This window comes from Thunnus maccoyii, chromosome 5, assembly GCF_910596095.1.
Source record: "Thunnus maccoyii chromosome 5, fThuMac1.1, whole genome shotgun sequence".
In the NCBI taxonomy this organism is placed as follows: domain Eukaryota; kingdom Metazoa; phylum Chordata; class Actinopteri; order Scombriformes; family Scombridae; genus Thunnus; species Thunnus maccoyii.
The window spans coordinates 33,978,643-34,003,557 of record NC_056537.1 but is presented as its reverse complement, the minus strand read 5'-3'; the positions used below and the strand labels follow the sequence as shown (position 1 = coordinate 34,003,557).

Below are 24,915 nucleotides of genomic sequence, written 5' to 3'. Positions count from 1 at the left end.
ATTTTTAGTTGTTACAAAGGGATTTTTAACTGCAGCTCATCACCAGGCCAAACTTCCTTGACCACCACCTAAGTTTTTAAAGTTTTATCTTCCCTCCTGGTAAAGCTGTAAAGGTGTGTTCTCAGTGAATGTGAAGCAAGTGGATGTGAAAAAAAATGCAAATTTACGGTGGGCGGCATAAAATAAGGCAAGGGTGTGTCAGCAGAAAGCTTGTAACAGAGGCTGTGTGACTCAGCATTGTGCAGAGATAAAGAGGAAGAGGAAAAAGAAAATGAAAAGAAAATGGAGGGGAAAAATAAATAACTGGACTTCTTGTAAAGTTTTGCATCCAGAAACCATACTCAGGCATTTGTTGCTGGCTAGGTACATCTGTACAGTCTCACTGGACCATACGAATAAACAAATAGACCAGTGTTCAAATTTCAAATTCATGCTCGTAAAACTAGGCATTAACTCTCAGTTCACCCAAAGAACAGTGGAATTGAATCCCCCAAAATCCATTGAGATATAGTGCATAGTGTATTGTAGTACAATATGTTTTTAAAACCTTTTTATGACATGGCTACAAGATTAACTAGAAATAAGTCTCATGGTTGTATGTCTCCACCAACCAGTCAAGTTGCAGTTTACATCCATGTCTGTCCAGACTCATAAAATATTTGTAGTGAAGACTTTGAAGGAATTTAATGAAAGATATTAAGTGTATTTTCCTTATATGTGTTCACATGCTTGGCCAATAAAGCTGATTCTGACAGAACACAAAGCTTCAGATATGGATGTTGCTGCAAAGAAGCTACAAATTCTAAAACATGGATGCCTCACACACATCTTCAACCCGGCAGCACAGAAGATCTACAATCACCACAGTTTCAAGGTGGGAACCAAGATTAGTGTCACCAATTCAGTATCCGACCAAATGTAAAATATGTTAACAATCTCCCCTTCTGTTCCTGAGTAATGGCTTTGAATAATGGCCAGAACAGTGTTTTTGCAGAACATCATGATGTCACAGCGAAGTTGACCTTTGACCTTTTGGATACCTTTCATCATTTTATCCAATTAGACATTTATGTGAGATGTTGTCATAATTAATGCATGAATTCTTTCGTCTTTCATCAGAGAGTTACTGCATTCATTCACAACACAGCCGTACCGGCATTTTCCCTGAAATGTTACTACATCTTGAGGTGGGAAATTGGCATTACAGATTTCCTGAATATTCATCCCTGCTCCGGTTCACACATGACCCCATGTGGGAAATGTTCCTGAATATTCCAGGGATTGACTGCATGTGTGAAAGGGGCTCATGACTATGACTGTGTGTCATGTTTTCCTTTCTGACTTTCAGTGTGGTCCTCTACATTTAAAAAAAAATATTGTACTGGATCTTTTATTTTGCTTCAGATGTTTTGTACAGTTTACTGTGTGTGTGTGTGCGTGTGTGCGTGTGTCTAGGAATTTGTGCATGATGAATAATTTCATCTGCTCAAACAGCGTTGGCCCAGATGAGAAACTCTAGGATGAACCACGGACAACTCAGACTGCTTAGAGCCAAAACAGAACAAAATGAGTCTAATTGGATCACAGTAATGCTTGGAGCAAAGTGAAGACACCCCTTAATGAGACCAAATTAAAAAACAAATTTGAATAAAGATGAAAAAAAATTGCAAGACCATTTTACAACCCGTCGCTTGTAGCTGTGAGGGGCACAGAAAAAGTTTGATGCTGAAAATGCTTAGTCCGTGCCTGTAGGAGAAAATTTTAGCATTCCTGTCAGAGCAGTCTGGTGAAATATCTTCATGTGAGGAAACCACCACTGAATTTCACCTGCTTAAAATAGGTTAACACGGTTAATTAAACACAGACAGCAAAAACATCACCAGTAATAATGTTTGATTCTCAATATGTCATTCAATGAACACACAGTATACAAACTGCAAAAGACATTCACTCATTTCAAAACTAAAACATGTGACCTGTATCTTTCACTTGATACTATGTCCAAACCTTCATATACACTATACAAATATTAAATGTCTCATTAATGAATGACAGCATTATTACTATATGGCAACTATCATATATCAGCATTAAATGTCATAAATTAACCAAACCAACAGCTTAGAGGGAACATTGCTCCTACATGCTCGCCTGGTTTTCATGTAAAACTTCTAAATGTGTGATAAAATGTTAAAAGTAAAAGCACCCAGGTTGTGTTTGAAGTGGCAGTTAAAGTGAAAGCACTTAAAGGACTTCAAGAGATAGTTTAACTGGAAGCACTGAAATGAGTTGAAGTGTCTGCGGAAAGAAGTTCAGTGTCAGTTCAAAAGTCAGTTCAATTGTCTACACTGACAGAAAAAGCAGCATTGAAGGACTTCAAGGAGCTGATGCTGTAGCTGAAACACCGGAAGAAGTTGAAGTGGCAGCTGAAACAGAAGCACTTACAGAGAATTAAGTGGCAGATTAGATGTGACCAATGAAAGACATTGAAGTGTCCGTTGAAGTAAAGAAGCTAAAAGGACTTGAAGTAGCTCAGCTACTTCACCTTGTTAAGTGCCATACAAAATTTAACTACTTAAAGAAGTTGAAGTGTCTAGTAAATATTAAAAGGAGTTGAAGAAATGTTGAAGTACAAGCACTTTTTATCAGTTGAAGTGAAAGGGCTTATTGTCAGTTTTTTGTCAGTTAAGTACGACAGAACAATAACAACAAATTGAGTCAAAAAGTAAAGTTACAATAAATCCTCAATGAGCCCATGACCCTGCACAGCATAAAGTGGGTATAGAAATGAAAGGATGGAATCCTCAACAGACAATAGCTGAGAACAAATGACCTTAAAGTGACTTTATGTGGATTAATCATCTAAAACTAAGTTGGAAGAACATTAATACCAAGGACATTTCACCCCGTGACTATGTTGCCATGACAACAGCACAAGTAAGGAGCAGCAAATATTTTTTGAAAATCATGACAGACAGTATAAGTTAATATAAACTACTGTATTTTTTAATATATAAATATATATATATATATAAACAAAATGAAATAAAAACTAATGCTGTGCAGAGATACAGAAAATGGATTGTCTCCAGAACCACTGAGCATTAGCGTTGGATTTATTTGGAAGCTTGGGGCCAGCTTCTGGCTGGTTGTGAACTGAGGCTAGCTCAGCTGTTTTTCAGCCAGGTTCAGCCTGGATCTAAACACACTGGAAGCTAAGATGGGCTGAGAGCCAGACAGACAGAGAGAGAGAGAGAGAGAGAGAGAGAGAGAGAGAGAGAGCTGGTGGCAGACAGCGGTTTGTGTGACCAGCTTATCAACACAACAGGGGCTCTGGCTGAACAAATTGCCTTCTCTGTTCACTGTGATTAGACTGCCACCAACACACACACACAAACACACCCACACACACAATCACACACAATCACACAGTCACTCTTAAGATGATGTGTTGGCAATCAGAGACTAGCAATTGCAACAAGATTTCCAGCCTCATTTCTTCTCTTGAAAAGGGTCCTTCAAGGACATTGTGCGTGTGTATGTGTGTGTGCGCATACACAATGTCTTACTCAGGGTCTTGCTGTAAACAAGTTGATAAGTTAACCCTCAAGTGCTCTTTCAAAGCATCCTGATGACATAAGACTAGCAGGGACAATGTGAGTCTGATGAAGCCATCTGGGTTTAAAGGTGCTCATTTTATTGGGTGCTGATATTCATTATCTCATTTGACAATTTTCAGGAAAGAATTTTGGTAAAATTCCCAGTAATTCAATAACATTTAATCTAACAAACATATTCTGATTATGAAATAAAACCCTGCCAGTTTGATAAATAATCTGACTTACACAGTGTATCTGTAAATTCTGAAACTGACTCAAAATGAACTAAATTGAATTGATTGTTTCAATCCAAATGGATCCAATTAATAATTAAAATAGCTTAGCTTTTAAGTGACAAATTCCCAATCGATATGTCACAAGTAAATGTCATGTTTTCTGGGTCTATAGATCTGATAAGAGAACCTAAGATTACCCAAATTTATCCCCTTAGTTTCCCAAATTATACTTAAATGCTTCCTTAAAGGTGCACTAGTTGATTTTTGGTTGGATCACAATAGAGGAGCCAGCCCTATAACCACACTTGTCTGTGAGTGACTGAGTGAGTGATGAAGTTACACCATTAGTCGGCCAGCAGGGTGTTGGAGTTTCCTCATTGGCTGTTGCTCTTTCAAAATGAATCAGCGCAAGATGATGGAAGCAGAGGACAGCAGTGTGACTCAGAGTGTTTCTGCTCCGGGCTCTGACACTCTCAGCTCTGGTGTTAAATGCAGTGAAGTCGGCTAAACTCCTGTTTAAACAGATACGTACCAGCATCTCTACTGTCTCATCCTCTACTGTCCTGTGTGATCGACTCTCCGGCTGACAGCGCTGTTGACAGCCAGCAGGAGAGACACTTGATTTTATAACTGAACTAATACCAGGATGCAAACTTTTTATTTCTCTGATGTTTTCACATCACAAACAATGAAGAACAGCATTAAAACACGTGTCGTGCAGGTTAAACATGTAGCTGTCTTGCAGGTTAAACATGTAGCTGTTATATCAGGTTAGTGTTGGGCAGCTGCTCTGCAGGTGCGCTTGATTTGACTATAACTGCGGTAACCAGGCTGAGATGAGCCTCCTGAATTTGCACCTAAAATGTTGTCAAAACTTTCATTCACAATTTCAACTGCAGCTTCCTTAACCGGGAAAGAGGCAGGAAAAAAAAGAGGCGCATGAGGGAGTTAAAGCACTCTAAATAACAATCACTGACAAAACATTCATACAATGAAAAACGAGAGACATCCGGAGAGTGAAACAGATGAAAGAGTGGGTTTTTAGAGCCTGTTGCTCAAAATGATGTGCATGACTGTGCTGAGACTGAACCAACCCAGTAATTTGTGAGCAGTAAAACTAAAACAATGAGCTACAACAGTCTAAGAAGCTCTGTAGAGCTGAGGAGAGCAATAGTTGGTTGATTGTTGAATCATCAACAATCCAACCAAACTAACTCAGTTTAACCTTTCTCTTATTTTAAAGAAAATTTTATGACAAATGATAAAAAAAATAAGAAGCACAGCTGAAGATGACAAATCAGATGAGGTTTGAATTTAAGAGGAAAAAAGCTTTCCTCAGACACACCTGTACAGTCGCAGCAGAAATCATGTTGACTCATTCATGCATGAGTCAGGGCTCCATTTTCTCTGTGCTTCTGCAGTTGACAGCCAGGTGTGACTTTGAATAAAAGAATTCCGACACGAGTAAGACAATCCATTTCTCTGAGAGTTGGAGGCAGATGGTGATGCGTGACATCATAGGGCTGTAAGAAACACGATGTGGACTATGAGTACAGTCAAATCAGCTCTCATATCCAATTCTGAATTGAGCTGAAAATGTCAATTTTGACTTCAGACTGGAAGTGCTGCTGTGTCCATTTCTCTGAGGTTTTTACAGCCAAGCACAAGGCATGACAGCTTCTCATCTATCTGTCAAGGCGGTAGCTACTACAGAGCTGGGGTTAATGACGGTCATTTACTAATGAGCCATACATGAATATGGTTGAAGGTTTTGCTGTGATTTTATAATTATGACTTCATAAAAATGTACCACTCTTTTCGCAGGATAACAGTCTTGTCACACTGTAAATGAGGTTTGCTGTCAACACAAAACTGCAGATACTTAATCAAAAACGGCATTATTCTCATGTTTGATGTTATTCTATATCAGTTTTGAGGTTCTATTAGATCGTCTGAGTATCTCTGTCTGTGCTTATGTTAATCTTAAGAATGCAAACACAGGCTCATGCTTGAAATCAAGTACACACGTGATAAAAATCCAAGGTTCCTGCAGGTATTTTTCCTGTTAAAAGGGAACATATATCAATGAAATACTATACAAATACTGGGGTCTCAGTATCTGGTATTAATAAAATGAATTAAACCCACCACGGATAGTAGGTACCCTGTGAAGACACTTCAATTTGTAAGTCAGCCCAGTGGAGATGTGACAATTAAGCTTGGACAGTAATAGCAGAGTGAAGTGTCCTGGGTGGGGCTGTAGTGTACAGTAAACACACCCACCTCTGAAAATGTGAAGTTAGGTTGACACTAATCCCTCCAGGGTGTGTGAGCAAAGTTTACACAGGTCGGTACTGCTGATTATTACGGGTGGGGGTTCATGCACAGAGGGCCTAGCTTAGTGTAGCAAATAGCCAAAACATTCAGATTACAGTGAACTGTGAACTTTGACTACTTATTTAAGTCTGTTGCAATACTCACACAAACACAACTGTTATCAGAAAAGCAAATACACACTCTTTGTTGAATTTTGTGGGAAGTAAGTTACAGCTCTGACAGAAACTAAAGCTGGAATCTGCAATAGAACCATGTTTCATTTGAAACATATGTATCAAAATGTTCCCCTTTCTGTCAGCATGTTTTAAGACATTGTTTGAAAGACGCCACCCTGTTTTCTGATCTTCTCCTGTTGTAATATGCTGTTGAAGCAAATTCAACGTTGTAAATACCTGTTGTCTTTCTAAATACAATATAATGCATTTCCACAGCACTAATACCATCACAATAACAGAGTTATATCAAACTCACCACTTTCTAGTCTCATTTTTTTTTAATTCATTGCAATTGGTTCTGCTTTGTCATTTTTTTCATTTTGGTGTTATACCGTCAATAAAACGCAGCACTTCCTGTGCACGTTTCACATTAAAAGCCTTGAAGTGGCTCCGAAGGCAAACATCTGAGGGAGGAGTTGAGTTTCACTGACAATAGCTTAACAGTGATCAAAAGGTATGAATGTCTGTTACTCTCTGTCAGCCTTTGCCAGCCAGTCTCTTGGGGACCGGCCAGTCCCTTAAATGTGTCTCAGAGGAGATGAGGAGAAACTAGGCTTCAGAAGAGCTTGGAGCAAAGGAACCACAGGTTTGTCCTATGCAGAAGTTTTTACCAGACTGTCAATGATTCTCTCTACAATCAGACTGTCTGTGATTGTTCAGCTGATCTTCTGGGAGAGACTGCTGTGGGAACAGCTGCATTACTGCAATATCACAGAATGCATGCATGATTGCAATATATTAGGCAATCTAGTGGAAACTGGAATAACACAGAAATGGCAGCTCTGATGTTCTTCATTGCTTTTTCATAACAAAAGAATTATTAAATGTGTATATTCAGATGAATGTTGATGAATATATCATAAAGATGCTCTTTGCAGTTTTTTTAATTTTCTTATTTGTCATTTCAAGTTCATCTCACCTCTTTCAGGAAAAATGAGGCAGCATATCCAAATATGTGTCCTATGTAGCCGCACAGTCACAATTGTTATCAGTCCTGTAATGTCAGCCTGAGCATAGAAAGGACAGACTTACTGTACCTTTGGCCTTTCACAAACAACTTATTGAATAGTCTCTTGGAGTTATTTCTATCAGTGCCACCCTGATACTGCAATAGATCTCTGAAAGATATTAGAGCAGCAGGCATCAGGCAATAGGGTTTTTTTAATTACATGATTTTATACATTATAGGACAGTTAAGATGCTGTGTGTCAAAAATAATTGTTGTATCCTTAAAATGAGGCTGGCATGAAGATGTCACGTTTAGTAACTACAATTCATCCATTCACATGTCTCTTTATCACGTCCCTCACTTGCATCCCAGTAGGGTCAAGCTAAGACGGGAGAAATGAAAAGAGCCCACTTACTGCGTCACTCCCCACATCCTGCTGTGCTGAACTTGGTGTTTCCTTGTGTGAGTGATGATACTAATTTCCTTGCTATGGGGTTGATGGACTCAGAGCCTGCAGGTGGATGCTGGGTGGAAGGTGATGTTTGAAATGCATTAGGAACAGCAGCAGCAGCAGCATAGCTTTCAAGTGAGCGGTGTAGCAGCAGGCATGCACAGAGTGAGCAGAACACTGATGGATTAAGTACACTACCATGGTAAAAGGATGTGTTGGATGTATGTCGCAGTGAGAAGAGGAGCAGTAGACTCGAGTTTACAGCTGTACTGGCGTTCCAGTTTCCCTTCTTTTACGGCAGCAGCAGTAGTTACAGTTGTATTAGTAGAAGAGCAGCAGCAGCAGCAATACGCACTCCAATCCTACAGAATGATGATGGCATTGGCTTTACTTAACTAATCCATTCTCTTAACCTAGAGAATGAGTCTGTCAGAAAGCCTATCAAACATCAGGAATATGCACAACCAACAGGGGGTTCTGTTTGCCACTTTCCCTTCACAAATCCAGGAAGATAATCTGTATTTATCCTGAGGAACAACACATATCACACAGGCCAGGCTGATAATAGAAGCTTTATGGTACACTTTACATTACATCCTTGTCACTATCCTCCATTATTAACACCGAACTGATAGCACAGACTGGAACACTATAATCAATGCCTCTGCGCCGACAAAGAAGTACAGTGTGTGTGTGAGTGTGTGTGTGTGTGTGTGTGACCTTATTATGTGTGGGCTGCAGAGGGAAGTGATTCATTGCCATGAACCACAAGAATTCATACATCAGTGTAACCTACACACTCTCTCTCTCTCTCTCTCTCTCTCTCTCTCTCTCTCTCTCTCTCTCTCTCTCTCTCTCTCTCTCTCTCTCTCTCTCTTTCCCAAGCACAAACACACACACACACATACACACGCACACATAATATTAAGATTCATGCGGCATACTGAAACACTATAAATCACACATCATCACCCTCTGCACACACACTCAGAGTATGTAACTGGCAATCACTGAGATATAACCCCCCCCCCCCCCCCAGAGTTTTTGTTTTTTTCATATGTGAAACAGGTGGAAAAAAAGTTTTGACAGGATCATTTTACTTTTTTGGCAGATTATTATATTTTTTTGGTCAGGATCATTTTTTTGAGTGTTTGTTACTGTAATACTCAGTTCGGCCACAAGAGGGTGAGGTGCCTCACTACCCCATGTTCTAAATAAAACTAAAAGCATTCATGTTTTCTTCAAGGTGAGTTTCAATTTTTCCATGCACTCTAAACACAAGGACATATATTGTGTGTTAGCAAGTTCTGTAACATTACTGCCATGTCTTTCTTTTGGATAGATATGTATTTTAATTGGCGCTAATCTGCCCTTAGCTTTAGATATACTGACATTAGCCCCTAGCCCACTAGCTAGTGAGTATAGACCATATTGTTCATGGCTAACCAACAGCTACAACCTAGGTTAAGTTGACTGCATAGTTAACGTTAGTTTACAGTAACATTAGTTAATTAGGTAACGGGGACACTTCACCCATTATGAGTGGGATGTTTTACCAATAAAGATTTTAAAAAAAACAGCCTTATGAGTGGGACACTTGAACACTTTCTAAGGGAATAGGATCATTTTGTACATTTAATGATAGCGATACACAACAGAATAAGCACTTTGGATACATTTTGATTTTGACAATTTAAATTAATATTGTTATTATTCATAGTTATGATATAAAATTGGATGCTGTTTATTGAATATTGCAATTATAGTGTGATGCTTTTTCTTCGACGGTCCTTCAGTTGACAGTTAAACCATTGGTACTTAGACAATTGGTTCTCCAGCCTTTTCGTGTCAAGGACCATGGGCCCCCATTTGATAAGATTATATTGATAAGATTATACTTAGAAAAATGATCCTGACAACAACAACAACAAAAATTCACCTGCCAAGGCTTTCACCTGATTTCACAGATGAAAAAAAAGTAACTTAGAAAGATTATCCTGGCAAAACTTTTTTTTCCACCTGAAAACAATATAGATAAGACTTGGATCACTAGAATTTTTTTTTTGCCTCTCAGAGCTTCCGTGGAGAACACATGACATCCCTACAGACAGCTCAGCACTGTGATTGTGTTTTCTTTATCAGAAGGCCGCTTTAAACCACGTATCATCTAATAAAAACAGCTAATTACTGTAAAAGCCCACCTTGCTTTGCAGCCTGTGCTGTTGGCCTTGTAAATACTGTAACATTAGACATCCCTCTGACCTGGTTGTGATCCATAATTCCGGAAATTATTGACAATCCCAGTCAGTGTTAGTGCATTACTGAAGAAAATATTGACGCATTTCTCATTTTAATGATAGAAAGTGCAGCAAGTATAATTGACAGCATTTTAATATTGACATCAGCAGAGCATTGATCCTCAGACATTGATGTTCTGTCATAATGCGTTTCATAAACAGCTCTGTTAGATACATAAAGATGAAAAGGAGGACACTCATGTTTTCAGCAATGACACTGTCAGGATTGTCCGGCCTTGTTCAAAAGGTGCAGGATGGAAACATTTTCAATGAAAGTCAATGAGGTCAGAGCGACAGAGAGTTTATTTCACTGCAGAATATTAACGCTAAATATTATTTTGGTTATTTAATAGCAGCACACAGTGTGACATGTTACTGTAGATTTTTTAAATGCTGGCATGTTTACGCACAAAAAATTACACACATTACTAAACACAATTTTGGAATCTTCTTTCATTTGTATAATTCATATTAATTTGTATATTTTCACATATTATGTCTGTTATTTATAATGTACTTAATACTGAGTCAAGGCTCAGCAAATAGTGGTAGTTTTGATTGTCTAGTTACATTTGTGGAAGCACACTTCAGAGATCTATTATATCTGGCATGTAACAATATAAATATAAAGCCGAATTTCAACCAAAAATGAAATCCACATGTATTTTCCATAGTTCAATAGTGAATGACAAACTCATTTTGTGTCACACTGGTGCTGAAATGAAGTCTAATAAATGTGGAAGATGAATAACAGGTGACACGTAAAAAGATCATGTCTGATCCCTCCTGATCTCTCATAACTTTAAACTGAAAACTTGGTTTCAGCTCTTATTTATCTATGAAATGAAACATTCAGGTAACAATAAGCAACAATTTAAGGTAATAACTGGGAGAAAACTTTTTTGGTATTGTTCGTAAGGATTTAAACACTTTAAAGCTAAGCTTTTAAGCATCGTTATACTGTTAGGCCACTCAAAGACTCAGAGTGCTAACACCACTAACAGCATCTCAGCCGTCAATGAGGAGAAACCTTTAAGACTTCTGTGCATTCTATCTTCACAAGCATCTTAATGCAGGGGCGTGACAGTACGTGTTTTTCATCCTGAACCGTCATGGTATGGACAATACAGTTCGGTGCATGCGAAGATAACGCTTCATGATCCAAACAATTACTGTCAAAATAGTTTAATAATCCACTTAGTCTGATGTGTGGAACAATAATTTTAGAGTGCGAGTTCCACCCATTACGTTTTGACACCACACAATTAGCTATAGCATGCTAATGGGTGTATGCTAGTCAGCTTAGGCAAGTTAGCCAGGTTACCCTGTAGTGTCACTGCCATCAGAATGACAAACAAGAGACCCATAACACTGAGCGAGTGCAACACTATTATTAAAATATGCTCCGTTGTCCCTGTAGAGAAACGATACCGCGTCTTCCCATCCCCCTCCCCTCTCTGTAACGGTCGCCTTTGAGTGAAGCCATTCAGAACAACTATAAACACATTTGACATGGTCAGACAGCACGTCATAAGGACCAGTTCTGTGAGAGAAAAATGTAATTAAAAAGTATTAAAGTAAAAGTAGTGGTTTGGTCCATCTGACTGATATTTTTTTATTTACCCTTCATTTAACCAAGAAGTACCTTGAGATTGAAATCTCTTTTCCGAGGGAGACCTGGCCAAGACAGCGAACCAGTTACAGTTTAAATAGACATAAAACACAACAGATAGGGAATACAAACATCAAACACACAAGGAACAGACTAAATCCAGCTCAAATGAGGCAGTTGCAATTCTCAGTTACACAGACTTTTAACATGGCTTTAAATTTTTCCATATATTATGTGTATTATTATATATGGCATCATTATATTATTAATACTGAAGCATCAGTGTTTAAACAGCATGTTACTGTTGTAGCTGCTGGAGGTGGAGCTAGTTTACACTACTTTATATACAGTTAGACCTTAAATCAGCATAAAACAGCTGTCAGCAGGTGTCCTGGCTCCTTGCAAGAAACAGAAAACTTGTTATTTTTCCACTGCAGCACAAATAAACTGTTTCAGTAATAGTTTTGAACAATGAGCCATTGTTGGAGGTTTACATTTTTCAAAATAAAAGACCAAAATATTATTGTCTACCTTTTTGTTTCTGCTGTTCTGAAATCGTACTGATCTCAGGGTACAAACAGGCTATACTAATCCTCTGATTTGTGGAGCTTGTTGGAGCCAAACACAGCAAACACAAGCTCTGCAGATATGACTCAGCACTCGAAAAAACTACTTGTTAACATTACACTATAAATGTGGAAATAGTAGTTTAGCAAAATAATCTTTCTGGCTAAGGAAGTAAAGTACCTTGATTTTTAGTGACTAATATATCTCAGTCTTTGCTAGCTCCAGGTTGTGCCTCTTGTGTGTTAGTGTTACATTCAAGTCACAGAGCTAAGCATCTGCTTCTCTAAAACCTAAATACTGTGTGAAGTTTGAAAAACTCAAGTCATATCACATTTACTGCTGTTCTGAGAATCCTCAGACACTCTTCTAACCATCTGTATAAAAAAATATTCCATCTGCTGCACAGTAAAAACAAAAAAGATTTTTAACCATTTTTCCAAGTTGAAACAGTTTTCTAATCCAAACAATGGTAGCTACCTGGATAGGAAACAGAACTGCATCCTGGGAAAAGAGTTAAAAATATTTATTTATTGTGCAGCGGACAAAATATTTTTAGAAGAGTCTTCAAAGTTCTCCTCCACTCAAAAATGTTCTTCTTGCTCCTTCAGGTGGATGTTTGAGCTTCACTGTGCAGGATAATGTATGTGATAATGTAGAGACACTAGAAGGATGTTTTAATCTGCTGAAGGTAGAAAGTTTCTCTGAGTTCACTGACAATCTGATTTTAAGGGGCAGGCCTACGAGCAGGATTTGTGAAATCACAATTTGTTTGGAAGCAATTTTGGTCTAATATTCAATTGATGCCTCCAGTGCATATACACTAAGAATGGACTTCACAGTGAAGTAAAAGACATCTTGTGTCCAGAAGTTCAACTGTCATTTTAAGGATTTTTAAGAGTTAATTGTACTTTTTTTTGTGGAAAACCCATATTAGACACACATTATTGTTCCAAGTAGAATATTTTTATATGTCTTAATACATGTCTGGATGGGATCTTTAAGGATTCTGGAAATACTTCCAGAACAGCATTAAATATTATATGACATTCTGGGTTTCTGGCAGAGTATCTTTCACAGAAATAGATACTTAGCTCTGTGACTAGAATGTAGCATTAAAGATGTCTTTGAATGGTGTAATTATTTATTTATTTATTTTTATTGTGGTTTGTGCTTAAGGATTTAAAGTTTCATTTCAGTTGAAGTGTCCACTTTCGATAGCTTTTTAAGAAGAAGCCTGTCTGTATTGTGTCCCCTTCCTTTCTGAAACCAACCCTACACCTGCTTTTAATCCAGCCACTGGTGGCCCTTTCCACACGCTCAATGTTCCCTCCTCCTCCTCCTCCAATAGCTGCATGTCGCTAATCAGCATTAATGCATTGACCCGGTGACACAGCAGCAGCAGCACCTGGCATCATTTGCTATCTGATAGGGGGAATTTGGGAAATTGAGCATCCATCTACCCATCCATTTTCTATCCCTGTTTATCCTGTTCAGGGTCACAGCGGGGCTGGAGCTTATCACAGCATGCATTTAGTGAGAAAGATCACATAGCTAACACTTATAGACAAACACATACATATTTTAACCTGTGTATTTGTATATTAGACTATAGGTCCAGACTGTTGATGTACGTATCATGTGACATTTGGTCTTGAATGTTATGTTTGCGGCTTCCTTGGATTTTTTTATTGATCTTTATTCCCTATTTAAATGAAGAGTTAAATAACAGTGGCACACATGGCTCACACAATTCTAAAAATGTCTTTTTAATTATTTCAGTCTGCTCCCCACTAAGTGCTGATGAGCCCAGAGGAAGAAAACAGCCAACTAAAACTCAGTGTCACATTATCGCTTTAACAGCATCTCAACCCCAGACTGTCTAATCCTTCTCACATCCTCACACACACACACACACACGCACACACACTCCACGCACCGTCACTGACATGATGTGGGTTGTCACATTGATGTGGTATATAATGGCTGCTGATGTTATTGGATATTTTAACATAGTGTAAGTACAGTGGCTCATTCATTCTGCTTAGGCCTCAGGGCAAAGAAAAAAAGGTGACTGGCTAGGTCACAACACTGAACGCTCACCTTGTTTAATATCATAAAGTTAATGACATTCCAAACCATTCTGCTGATAATCATTAAAAAACATGAGTTATGAACACACTCCACTTGAATGATATAACAGTTTATGAAGCTTCCATAATTTGCAAGGCTAATATTATCATACTTTGACAAGCACTGAATGCTAGGGTGCTGTGGTTTTAAGACAGCCTTCCTTTTGTACCTGTGATAGATTTTGATAATCTCTCATAATAACAATAGCATAACAATGTGGCAGAACAAGTGAAAAGTGTATTAAAACATCCTTTTGAACTGACTTACACCATCACAAAGTATGTCAAACTCTTGAACTTAAACGCATATTATGCAAAAGTGCAAAAACATCACACTGAAAAAAGCTGAATGTAAATATTTTATCTTTTGAGCACGTTGAGATTTGTGTGACTGAGATTTTTGCCTCCACTCCAAGACAAAGGAGGTTAGAGGAATATCATTTGTACAACTCAACAGTAATGTGTTTATGTAGCATGTGGCTCAGTAGAAAATAGTTCCAGTAAAACTGTTTTCAACAAGGTGAAATGTATTTTGCAATGCTTTAAGCATTACAAACCAAACTCCATTCAGCTCCATTGTGTTGATCATTATTTTATGCCCTGACAACTGTCATTTACATTTTCAAATTCTTCTTGGGCAGCTGTGGCTTAGGAGGTAGCAGGTCATCCACTAATCAGAAGATCAGGGGTTCGATTCCCGGCTCCTCCAGTCTGCATGTCAAAGTGTCCTTGGACAAGACACTTAACCCCAAATTGCTCCTGATGGCTGTGCCAGCAGTGTTTGAATGTGAGTGAGTGATTAGATTCCTCTGATGGGCAGGTTGGGACCTTGTATGGTAGCACCTGTACCCATTCAGTGTATGAATGTGTAAATGTGACTTGTAGTGTAAAAAACATTTTGAGTGGTCAGAAGACTATAAAGGTGCTATACATGTATTAAGGCTAAATGGTATCAAGTGTGATATAACCACCATATTTTTTTTGGAATGTACCACATTAAGGCCATACGGTCCAATTAAAATAATTTATTTAAAATGTAATAATAATTTATTTGACGAGTCAATTGGGAACAAACTGTTAAAGGATACTTTACAACAACAGCTTGAGTTCTTCACCTGCAGGACACTTAAGTTTAAGGGTTGCAGTTTAGGATGGTCCCTGCACACTTGTCTCACAGTCGGCTGTACATAGAGACCAGTTTTATTCGTCCAGCTTGAAGGACGGCTCATTGTGGTGAAAATTAGGTTGTGGCTTGTTGTCTAACTTGCTGCCTTCAGAAAGAGGCGATGTTTCTTTTTTAACGTTTTGCTTATGAATTATTGATCCTGGAAGTTCAAATAAGTCTATCTACTGTGTCAACGACTCATTTGTTGTTTACACAACTCACAGGGAAGGCAAAATGTTGCCACACTGGTGACTTCAGCAAACCAAGAGGATTTTCCACTCCAGCAGTGGCCACAGTGTCTTGAAAAGTAATGCAGCTGCAGACTACCGGTAAGCTACTCTGTGTCATCTTTGAAATGTTTTTTTCTTCTTTGGATGCAATAGTGGGAGAATCGGCAATCCTTCTTTTGATTTTGAAGGTCAAAATTGAACGCTCATTTCAATAATCTGAACACATGGGAAAATAACCAAACCTATCTGCATGGCTTGATACCACCAGGGGTCTTGGCCAGATCAATTACTCTCCTTGTGCAATGTATTTAGTATTTTTATGCTGTAATATAACATGGTCCAGTTTTACAGTGTAGTAATCTGATTAAACACAAATTAATTGAGGAATATGCAGCATGTAAGCACAATGTCAGATGACATAATGAAGGGTTCCATAATGAAGGAACCCTCTTCAAGACAGAGCTGCAAAGGCCCCTGTGATGTTAGCTGATATTGTGTTTTATTGGTGCATACATATTCCCAAACAAAGCTTTCCGCCATCATAATCAATAATAATAAAATCAATAATAATCAAACAATTAATCAAAAACCAACTGCATACATTGACACACACATTGAACCTGGGGATGTTGTAGATCTCAGGATTCAAGTTCAAAAATCTGATATAATATTATAGCGGCCCTTACACATTCACCTTTTCTAACTACACCTAGAGAGGCCATGCTCACTAGCAGGCACTCACTAACATGTAGCATCTAACTTCATTAGTAAGGGATACATTTGAAAATTTTAACCACAAATAGCTTATTTCTATGGAGGTCAAAAGCACTTATCGTGAGTCACTATAGATAACAGTGTCTGCTAAATGAATGTGATGTCATGTAATAATGATATCAGCCATGCAGATTTACTGTATCAGCTGGGTTCCAAGAAATATATTGTATCTCCAAACTCAACACGGAAATTGGGGATTGGCATGACTGAAAGTAGGTGTTACAATGGACTGAATCATTACAGGTAGAGTCAGTCATTCTGGAGAAATATGGTTGATATTTGAACTTAACACCCAAACAAATACACCCCTCCCTTCGTGTTCCCTCAGAACCTCTGCCCCACAAATTCATGGACGCACATTGCCATGGGAACGACCAAAAGAGAAATATGACAGAATCCAGAGCGATGTGTCAGCTGTACAGTCACTTCTGTTCCTCTCACACTTTATCACGAGCGGAGAAAACATTTCATCTTGTGAGCACAACGGTCCTCAAGAGCTGAGAGGACAGTGGCTGGACAAACTGCCTTCACCAGGCAGGGAACGGACAACTAGTGGACCATGAAGAGATATTTGCTGAATTTAACAAAAAGTATATTGAACAAATCTTTCTCCAGAATCACTGACTCTACCTTTAAGTTAGAAAAATCTCTCAAAAGCATTCGGATCAATGTTCAGGGACTTTTCGATGACTGGAAAACTCTATCAAAGAATTCTGGGAAGCCTACCAATTGTGTGTCCCCACAGCAGTGTAAACAAACAGCCTGACCTTGTTATTTATATTAAGCAGCAATGGTTACAAAGAAGTTACACTGACAAATGGAAGTGTGTTAACCCTGGGACCGCAGCACCCCACTGAACAATCTGACTGCCAAATGTCAAATCTTAATGGGTGCACAAAATAAAACCCAGCTTTTTGTTTTCAGTCTGTGAAAAGCAGGCAGGAAGTGATGGAGGGTGTGTGTGTGTGTGTGTGTGTGTGTGTGTGTGTGTGTGTGTGTGTGTTTGTGTGTGTGTGTGTGTGTGTATGGGAGCTGTCCATGTATGTAGTGCTGATTTCAAATGGTACAGTACTTTCTTCCTTGCCGTGTGTTTTGCTGTTATATTTGATCCTTTTTCTTTCTTTGTCTCTTAGATGTGCCACCTCCTCGCTCTTTTTCACCCAACCCACTTGTTCACACACACACACACACACACACACACACACACACACACACACTCTCCTTCTGTCCTTGAATAGTCTCTGTCGCTCTTTCTGTTTTACACCCCTCTCCCACTTTTCCTTCTCCACACATTAAATAAACACAACGCTTCCTTATCACAGAGTGCCTCTCATTTTCTGGGTTTTCCACTCATTTCACTAAATTCTCTGTGACTAGTGGGAAAAACAATCGCTCAGCGTGAAAGCGGGCCTGTGTTGTACTCTCCTACACACAGTGGTGGGTGGAATGCAGGACTCAGGACTCAATCACTGCTGCTGCAGCTTCTTTTTTTTTCTCCAAATATTCTCGCAAGCAAAACGGATCAATAATGAATTGAGGTTTTGTTCTCACAAAATAATCAGCGTCTATCACACCAATAACCTCTTTAAGTTCTCTCTTTCTGCCTTTTCTCTGCAACCTTGTAAAGAGCTATTGATAGTCTCATTTAATCCCCTTCTTCAAGCAGTGATTTTACAGATACAGCTCCTGTTTTTTAGTTTTTCTCCATTTTATTTTCCAATCGTTGCTTTACTGTGTGATCCTAATGTGCTGTGATGTCTTGACTGCTGCCAGCTGAAAGGCTTCACACAGTATCTGAGGGAGAGACAGTGAGGAAGACAGAACAAGCAAGAAATTCTTGCAGTAAGAAGAAGAAATGTAGTTGTACCATCCAAAACACAAGTCCAAAAACTGCCACTGCAATGAACTTTACACAGCAAGATGCAAGTCTTCAAATGTTTTTACTTCTTTCTCTTCTTATTTGCTTTTATTGATCCTTGATTTGACTTTGTCCTGGTGCTGACTTTGTCATTTGCATGTAAAGCACATTGAACTATAATCCTTGTATGAAATGTACTACCTAATGTTTGCAAAGCCCCACAATGAGTTCAATACACACTCTCAACCAAACCATTTTAAGAACCACACAAGTTTTTTCATGATTTCATTTCTTTTCTATAAATCACTTCACTCGGACACCATAAGTCAACAAAAATGCAGATGCTCTATTATTAAAGAGCAATGTATTAGTTAATATATACACAATAAATGTGGATCCTTTCTTTACTCACAAAGAGCAGTGTACAATCATTCAGGTAGCAGCTTCTCTGTTTTGGCTGTCACTGGCAGTTGCTTTGACTGGTTAAAATGAGAAACAACACCAGCTGCAGATCATACCAGCTGTTGTTAATTAACATTAACTCTGAGTAGCTTGATGGCAGGCCAGAGTGTTTTTGTAATTACAATAACTCTAACTCCTTATGTCCACTGGATCTGCCTGTCTGGTGTTCCGGCTGCAACATGGCTCACTCGCACCTCCGTCACTGTTTCAATGTCCACTGGAAACATTTGAGAAGTAGAACATCTGTTCTTCAGCAGCCACATGTATAATATAGTTCAGAGTTGTTTTGCCGACATTTGTCTTGTTTTACAGCATATTTCCTAAATGTTTTGCAGCTCCTTTAGATGCTTGTGGCTTTACTTGAATATGACAATCATGGCAAACTGGATTTTTATTTGTTTTGTCAGATGATGTGATAATAAAATAATGACTATCTGCGGCACGGCATTTTGATAATCGCCGCTGGTTAGTATTTTGTATTTATGAACCTTGATCAAATTCACATTACCTCCGGTATCTGATGCCAGAAACAGAAAAAATTATAAATGAGACCTACTATATCTTGAATTAAGCTGCATTAAGACACAGAGTATGTAATCATATAGAGCAGGAGACTGAACATATCCCTCCCTCTCTCTGTCGCTGTCTCTGTTCATTTTAAGTCAACTGTCAATAAAAACAGGCATTTCTATATATTCACAAGTGAATTTCACATATTAGAGATGCCAGCGTGGAAAAGAGACTCATGCCTCATGAACTCAGTGGTCACACACACGCCGGATTGTCTCCGGAATCCACAACAGAACCGGACACATGTGCGTGCTGTGGACATTGTGGTTAACAGAGTAAAACATCTTCTCTAGTGATACCATCAGTTGATTGCGTCCCATCATAGAGCAGCACAGACTGCAATGAAAGCAGAGAGACTAAACAGATGAGGTGGTTTAAATATCTTCAGCTAAGATGAACATTCGTTCATAGGCGTGCTGCAAAAAACAAATCATTGGATAAAAATTGAGAGCTGCGGCCCCAATGTGCTGATGACATTACAATGATCACTATCAGATTGATTTTGAACTCTTCACTATATTACCATAGAACAATAAAGTAATTGTGAAAGTATGAGTTTACGCTGTGACCATTCTCCTATGCAAACCACAAATTCTGGGTTTCCCTCTCTTCATGCTCCACCGCATGGAAGCATGAGGAGAAAATTCATTTGACTGTGAGCAGCACCAAGGTCGAATTCACATGGACACAGAAAAACGATCTGAACAAAACTCAAACTAAGATGCAGAGGGGATTTTGCTTTTCAAGGAAGCAGTGACAGCGCACATCTAAAGCACTCACACTCAGGACGCTGGTGCCGTTGAGATGCAGAATGCAGCGGGAGATGGGAAACTGACGAGTAGAGACGGTCTCTGTGTGCATGTGTGTTTGTGTGTGTGTGTGTGTGTGTGTGTGTGTGTGTGTGCATTTGTGTGCATGTGTTTTGCAGGCTAAACAACAGAGTACAGAGCAGAAAGCATGGGGATACAGTGGCAGCCAGTTCCACTTCCTTCCACAACAAGGATCTGATGGACTATAGCCTGTGAGTGCCAGGTGAAATGTTGCTGGAAAATCCCTCAGAGCAGAAACAAACACACACACAGTCACAGACCAACACTACTACAAGGTGGCGAAAGGAATTTCATGTAAAAATTGTTGATCTTTTATCTTAACACCCTGTCAACATTGTTTTCTACTTTCACACCAAAAAAGCACAGTGAAGTCAAGTGAACTGAGCCTGAGCCATACAGTACAGAGAGTCCCTGAACAACAACACAACACAACACAGTTTTTACTACGATGCAATGAAGCCATTATTTCCCATTAACTCATGCCACTGACAATGTATACTTTGCTGTCAGAATATATGCTATATAATATTAGCTGTTTGCAGTCCAGTCATGTATTGTTAGTAGGGATGGGTATCAAGGACAGGTCTTAAACTGGAGCCAGTTCCTAACTGGTCAGAACCAAAATATTGATAAGTTCCTGTCAGTGTGGTTGTCCGTATTTGAACCTCAGTCATTCATTTGTTTAAAGGTACATTTTCAGTTAGTCTTCTGTTAAATAAAGCTTTCTACACATGTCAAGCCATCTGTTCTATGGCTTGACATGTGTAGAAACCCATCTGAACCCGTCCTGTTCAGATTACCTCAAATCAATCTTAAATACAATACTTACATGCCCATATGAAAGTTGAAAGAGTAACGTACCACTGTAATCATTCCTTTGTAATGCCCCTACATTAAGAATTGTGAATGATTAAAATTTAACAGCACCGACATGGCGAACGCTTTGTACCACATCTCCAACCTGCTGATGAAATCTACAGCAGTTTTAATGTCCTGCTAGAAGCTCACCTGCTGCACACCATGTTAAACTGACAGCTGGGCTACAGATAAACTCCACCATTTAGCAGCTAGCTCTGCTAACTGGTAGCACTAACTTCTGTCATGCCACAAGCTAGCATGATGTCAGCTCTGGTGTACTGTGTTGGTGCCTTTTTTTAATGGTGCACATCCTGTTTATCCAAAATGACAAACACAACATCAACTATTTGCTTTTCAGCTGCAAGATTAGTTTGGTTGTACTGTTACCAAATTATTGGACATTTTCACAGTGATGTTATAATCAATGTCTTTAGACTGATTTTTCTTATCTTTTTACAGCTTCACCTGTCTAGAGAGGAATTTGCAGTGGTATAAAGAGGACAAAGACTCAATAAAACTCAACAGTTTGAATCTCCTGAAACCTGAATTCAGCCTCAAGCTTCTCTTTAAGCTACTTCAAAGTTAGATAAAGCCCATTTTGGCCACATTTTCAGTGCAAACTTAATTTTTGAAATGTTGTTAAGGACAAGTATAAATGGTGTTGTATTTCAGTTGGTGTATATGTCATTAGATATCATACATCTGAAAATTTGGAACATATGGAAATGCACAAGACATATACTACATACATCAACCACAAATGTATGAAAAATGTATTATTCTGTGTTACTTAATGGATTCAGCTCTGACCCAAACAGAAACATCTGATTGTGAATGCTGAGCACTTTCAAAGCAGGTGACGCAAGGATGTATGTGGAATATCCTACAGGTGGCCACTCACAAATTCAACATGTGAGATGGACTTAACCTTTTACACACGCCTCTAGTTCAGTTGTGAACAATCTTGACATAAAAGATTTTCTTGATCGCCTAACCAAAAAATCCCATCAAACCCTGTGGATACATTTTGGTTTTGGGGTCTTTTTGTGCCGTTCTCATCCAAAGAAAGGAGGATTTCTTGAGAGAAATTCAGCCGTCTGGGATTCTCAGACTTGCTTCCCGAAGAAAATGGGATATCTAAAGTGATTTGGGTCTATGATGGTTTGTATTCAGTGCCCACCCAGGGAAGATCAGGCTTTCATGGGTATTTGGATGAATGCTTGGCAGTTCATCCTAAGGAAACTGACATTTAGACTTAGATTTGTGCTTACGAGCAACTGAGTCATGACTGGTTTTTATCATCCAATGAAAAAGCTATTTGGAGATATCTGGGCTTATTGCCTCTCAGGCTGTGCTGTTTCCAGTCATCAAAGGATATAAAAAGGAGGTATTTAGGGAGATACTGCAGCAAGTAACGGGGAAGAGAAATAATGATATTTAAAGGCACAAAATCAGGAAATGCTTTTCTGCTGCACTTTATTAAAGAACCGGGCCTTCCATATCATCATCCGGATGCTCATTCAAAGTAAAAAGGCTATAAACATTTTAGGCTTTTATGATTATCCCCTGTTTTTTGGACTGATTCATGTGACAAAAAACAGGAGGTTTCCAAGTAATCTTGCTCAAGGTCAAGGTGACAAAGCACAGTCTGCCTTTTATCAGCAATGTTGACAAAGGTTAGCCCTCCTCAAGTTAGTTAAACCATCTATCTTTCAATGGGAAAAATGCATTCCTGTTGCTCGTATTGATGGTCAGAGTCATGGTTCACTCACTTACTGAATGTTGGACCATGACTAGGCAACAAAATTTAGACAAAATTTAAAACCTCCTTGAACTTTTCATATTACGACGAAATTAGCTTGGAATCACTGAATATTGCGTATTCTTACTCTACATTAAAGGTGTCTGCAGGAATTCAAAATAGATCACAATAAAAAGAAAAATAGATACGATTAAAGTGTTTAAAGGCTTTTTTAAAGCTAGTTAGCTGCTGAGTGTGCTCAGTGTAAAGCAGTACATACAGTATAGATTAGTTTACACAGATATAGAGTAGATGGATATATAGAATACTACAGAAGAGTAAACTGTGATATCCAGTCAATTAAATATTCTCAAGCATTCTCAGCATCCAAAAATCACAGATTTTCATATTTTCCACAACAATGACTGTTCTGTTTTCTTAATAATAAAGAACTGAACTGCCAATATAGCTTAACTTCAGTTTTGGGTGAGGGTAAATTATTGTGGGTACGGGTTTTTTTAATGTCCATGGTTTTATTTATTTAAAGTTTTTAAAAAGGCCCTCATTGAGTCCACCTTAATAGGAATGATGTAAAGTTTATTTTTGTGTATTTTAAAAAAGACAAACACCCATTTAAGCCAAAAAGCACATTTTCAAAGCATGGATCACTGATTTTTCGCCCAGTTGAGGAATAACTGACGTCAGTTTAACAGTAGCCCATAATATCCCAACTATAGATGTGTCTCATAAAGGATTTCCTCTATTCTGCAGGTGAACATGAACGTGTGCGGGTTTTTTCCACCCCAAAATTAATGACATAAAAACCCAGATTCTGTAAACATAACCAGGGTAACAACAGCGTAAGTGTATTTCCACTTGCAGCTCAAATAAAACCATCGACACACAGCAAGGACGTTTCCGAGAGCTTTGATCTCCAGCGACAGCAGCACTTACATAGAGGTGATGTTCTGGAAAAGGTCCTCGATGCCCCCGGTGCTGTTCCCGGCGCTCCCGGTGCCCTGGAACGACAGCAGCGGGAAGAATTTGCTGTTGTCGGACTTATTGCAGTAGATCTCGGTGGGCGAGCAGGTGCAGGTGGGCGGACAGTCCAACAAGGAGCTCAGGTAGTTATGAAAGAAGACACTGAGCAGAAAGAGAAGCCTCCAGCAGCACCATATCCTGGGAGGGCGACGGACGCCGAATGCGCCAAATAACGCACCAAATCCATCCATGCTGTCACGATTCAAGTCCCCAGATTTCTTCGCAACTTTACAGCGCAGGAGCGATGATAAAAAAAAGACTCAAATCCTCTATTCAAGGTCCGCTCCGCGCGTACGTGGGTGTATGAATGCGTAACCGATATTCTTACTTTATTTCTCTCAATGGAGTCCAAATGTTAAAATACAAAAACATATCTTCCTTCATGTGCGTCCATATCCATATGTGTATGTGGTTATGTCAGAGATTTTGATGATGCCAGTCACGGCTCTCCTGCTCGTTTATAGCCCGCAAAAATCACCGCTGGGAAGGAAAGACAAAAAAAAAAAATGAAAAGAAATCCCGAAAATATTCCAGTTATATGACATAAAGGAGTCTGAGCGCGTGCAGTCCGATTCTCTTTTTCTTCACCTTCTCTCTCTCTGCATCGTTTTATGTCATCCCTCCATCTCTCTCTCTCTCTCTCTGTTGCTGCTGGTGCCAAGCGCTGATGATGGTGGAGAGACACAGAGAGACACAGGGAGGCAGAGAGAGAGAGAGAGAGAGAGAGAGAGAGAGAGAGAGAGAGAGAGAGAGAGAGAGAGAGAGAGAGAGAGAGACTCTATCCTCTGAGCTTCAAGTCCCACCTACTGGGCAGAGTGGAAACTGACACATGCCCGCGCACATAGTGGTACACGCGCAGCGGCTTTTGTTGTTTTGTGATGGTTGCAACTCCATAATGTATTAGTAGCAAAAATAGTAACGTCATCCCATATGAAGTTAAGCATTCTGTAACATTTTTGTATGTTTAAAGGAAATGCCCATCACCTACTGCTTC

At 39.0% G+C, this 24,915-nt stretch overlaps 1 protein-coding gene and 1 long non-coding RNA gene across 2 annotated transcripts in view; one reads left to right on the top strand and one right to left on the bottom strand.

The window, feature by feature from the left end:
• The window catches only part of LOC121896670 (NT-3 growth factor receptor-like), a 45,537-nt gene extending 20,975 nt beyond the window's left edge, over positions 1-24,562 (bottom strand). Inside the window, exon 1 of the mRNA XM_042410585.1 lies at positions 23,835-24,562. Within this exon, the coding sequence (XP_042266519.1) occupies positions 23,835-24,112 (278 nt within the window). The 5' untranslated portion in view covers positions 24,113-24,562. The remainder of the gene's footprint in view (positions 1-23,834) is intronic.
• On the top strand, positions 15,782-22,074 carry LOC121896671. Its single transcript, XR_006096067.1, has 3 exons — positions 15,782-15,886; positions 20,380-20,472; positions 21,599-22,074. It is a non-coding gene; the product is annotated as an uncharacterized LOC121896671 (long non-coding RNA).
• Positions 24,563-24,915: the final 353 nt, after the last annotated feature.